Source organism: Chiloscyllium plagiosum, chromosome 36, assembly GCF_004010195.1.
Source record: "Chiloscyllium plagiosum isolate BGI_BamShark_2017 chromosome 36, ASM401019v2, whole genome shotgun sequence".
NCBI classification, from domain to species: Eukaryota; Metazoa; Chordata; class Chondrichthyes; order Orectolobiformes; family Hemiscylliidae; genus Chiloscyllium; species Chiloscyllium plagiosum.
Window position 1 is genome coordinate 276,739 of NC_057745.1, and position 2,283 is coordinate 279,021.

Below are 2,283 nucleotides of genomic sequence, written 5' to 3' on the forward strand. Positions count from 1 at the left end.
TGCCCGAAACGTCGATTCTCCTGTTCCCTGGATGCTGTCTGACCTGCTGCGCTTTTCCAGCAACACATTTTCAGGGTTAGTATGGACTCAATGGACTGAATTTTTGGCTTCCACATTGCAAGAGATTCTAACTCACTCAACTTATTCCTGGTACTTCAGTGTTGATGTTGAGACAGGACCATGGGTGCTTTCCACAGGACAGGCCCGAGTGACTCAACAATGCTCAATTGAAACATTCCAGTATCCAACAACTATACTCACTCCTGTCAATAGAGCACTGCACTTAAAATTACCACGAGAAAGTGAGGACTGCAGATGCTGGAGATCAGAGTTGAGCGTGTACTACTAGTAAAGTACAGCAGGTCAGGCAGCATCAGAGGAGCAAGAGAATTGGCGTTTCAGGTACAAGCCCTTCATCAGAACTTAAAATTACCATGCTTATTAATGTTCTTTTAAAACAAACGCCCCAACTCAAATATCAGATAAAATGCAGAAAAGATCGTCCTTCCCTACAACGGAGGAGAAAGTGAGGTCTGCAGATGCTGGAGATCAAAGTTGAAACTTTATTGCTGGAACAGCACAGCAGGTCAGGCAGCATCCAGGGAACAGGAGATTCGACGTTTCGGGCACAGGCCCTTCTTCAGGATTCCTGAAGAAGGGCCTGTGCCCGAAACGTCGAATCTCCTGTTCCCTGGATGCTGCCTGACCTGCTGTGCTGTTCCAGCAATAAAGTTTCAACTTCCCTACAACGGATCAGGTTACAAAAACCTCATACGATTCAATGCTTTAACACGTGCCATAACCAATGCTAAGACGAAAACCCAGTCAACATTTAGTAACTTAGTGCTTCTAAAGCGGAAAAAAAACACTGAAGACCTTTATACTCTCCTGCTCCTCGGACGCTGCCTAATCAGCGCCACATTTTTTGACCCGAAAAAACACACGAGGTAATTTCAGCGAGGCCTCACCTTAAGTGTTAGTGAGCTTTTACAACTCGGATCGAGGCCCTTCGGCCGATCACGGCAGCGATGGTCGGTAACACCGCAAAACACCGAATATCCACCCAATTCAAAAATTTAAACCCAGCAAATCCGACAGCACCCGTTAAAAAAAATAAAGTGAACGCTTTGATCCTAGTTTTTGAAGTCATCGCGACTGGAAACATTCACTGTAACGCCCGAACTTCTCCAGCGAATCTTTCCCACGTTTCCAATATACGTGCAGTTCTTTTGTCACCCAACTGTTCAAACCCCGTTTTCCTTCTCCTCTTCCACATTAAAAGAGCGAGAGGTGAATCTGAAATGACGGCTCCGATGAGCCCAACTGTTTTTGTAAACCTTTGGTGGAGAGAGCCCCACGCACCCGGTTTTGCTGGGAGCAGGAGGTGAAGGCCTAGGCCCGCGTTGTGCGGGTTCCAGGAGACAACGTGTCTCCCCCTCCCCCACCCAGAGAGAAAATGGCCGCCCCAGCATTCATCCCCCCCCCCCTGAGAACACATTTATTTAGCTATCGACAGTAAAATGTAGTATTTGTGAAGGCAGCGCAGCGACCCGGCCATGATACAGGTTTGATCTTTATCACGGTGCCACAGCCGCCGCCGCCGCCGTTTAATTTTCTCTCACCATCTCCGCTGCCGCTCGCGCTCCTGATGATGGCGGCGCCCGGAAAAGGAAAAACTCTTCACCGCCGCGCCCTTAAATACCGCCCGCCGCAAACATTGCCGTGGCAAAATACCGCCAGCAGCCCCGACCGCGGCCACCGACGTATTCCCGCTCTGATCCCGCAGTTCCCCGAAACCCATAACCGGACAAAAGACTCTCTCCCCCCGGGAAAAAACGCCCGATATCTGTGGGCACTATTTGAATCCACCCCCGCCGCAGGCCGGGACTATTTTATGGCGCGGTGAAGTGTCGCAGCGCGCCTGGCGAGAGAAAATAACCCGTTATTTTTCAAAAAGTATTTTTCGCACAAAAATAGTTAATTGGAAACAGAAATATTACATAATTATTGATAATAATGAAATTAAAATGTAGACAAATGCTATCGACGGAAATGACGCAAGAACCCAGGAGAAACGCGCGCGCTGGGCGGTTAACGTTTGAATTGTTTTTGAAGAATTTTTTCCCCTAGTGTTATGGATTGAAAGTAATACAATGGACTCGGTCACTATCCAGTCTGTCCGAGCTTTTCACACCTTCCTGCTTCAGTGAGTGTTTATTAAGCCTGAACTGCAGATAAAATCAGCTTCAGCAAATTGTCAACCAGCCCCTTCGGGGGAAGAGG

At 48.1% G+C, this 2,283-nt stretch overlaps 2 protein-coding genes across 2 annotated transcripts in view; one reads left to right on the forward strand and one right to left on the reverse strand.

The window, feature by feature from the left end:
- Window positions 1-1,715, reverse strand: part of rpl4 (ribosomal protein L4) — an 8,606-nt gene extending 6,891 nt beyond the window's left edge. Inside the window, exon 1 of the mRNA XM_043677094.1 lies at window positions 1,623-1,715. Within this exon, the coding sequence (XP_043533029.1) occupies window positions 1,623-1,625 (3 nt within the window). The 5' untranslated portion in view covers window positions 1,626-1,715. The remainder of the gene's footprint in view (window positions 1-1,622) is intronic.
- A 109-nt stretch (window positions 1,716-1,824) lies between these two features.
- zwilch (zwilch kinetochore protein) overlaps window positions 1,825-2,283 on the forward strand; it is a 59,244-nt gene continuing 58,785 nt past the window's right edge. The window contains exon 1 of the mRNA XM_043677091.1: window positions 1,825-2,206. Coding sequence (XP_043533026.1) covers window positions 2,154-2,206 — 53 coding nt within the window. The 5' untranslated portion in view covers window positions 1,825-2,153. The remainder of the gene's footprint in view (window positions 2,207-2,283) is intronic.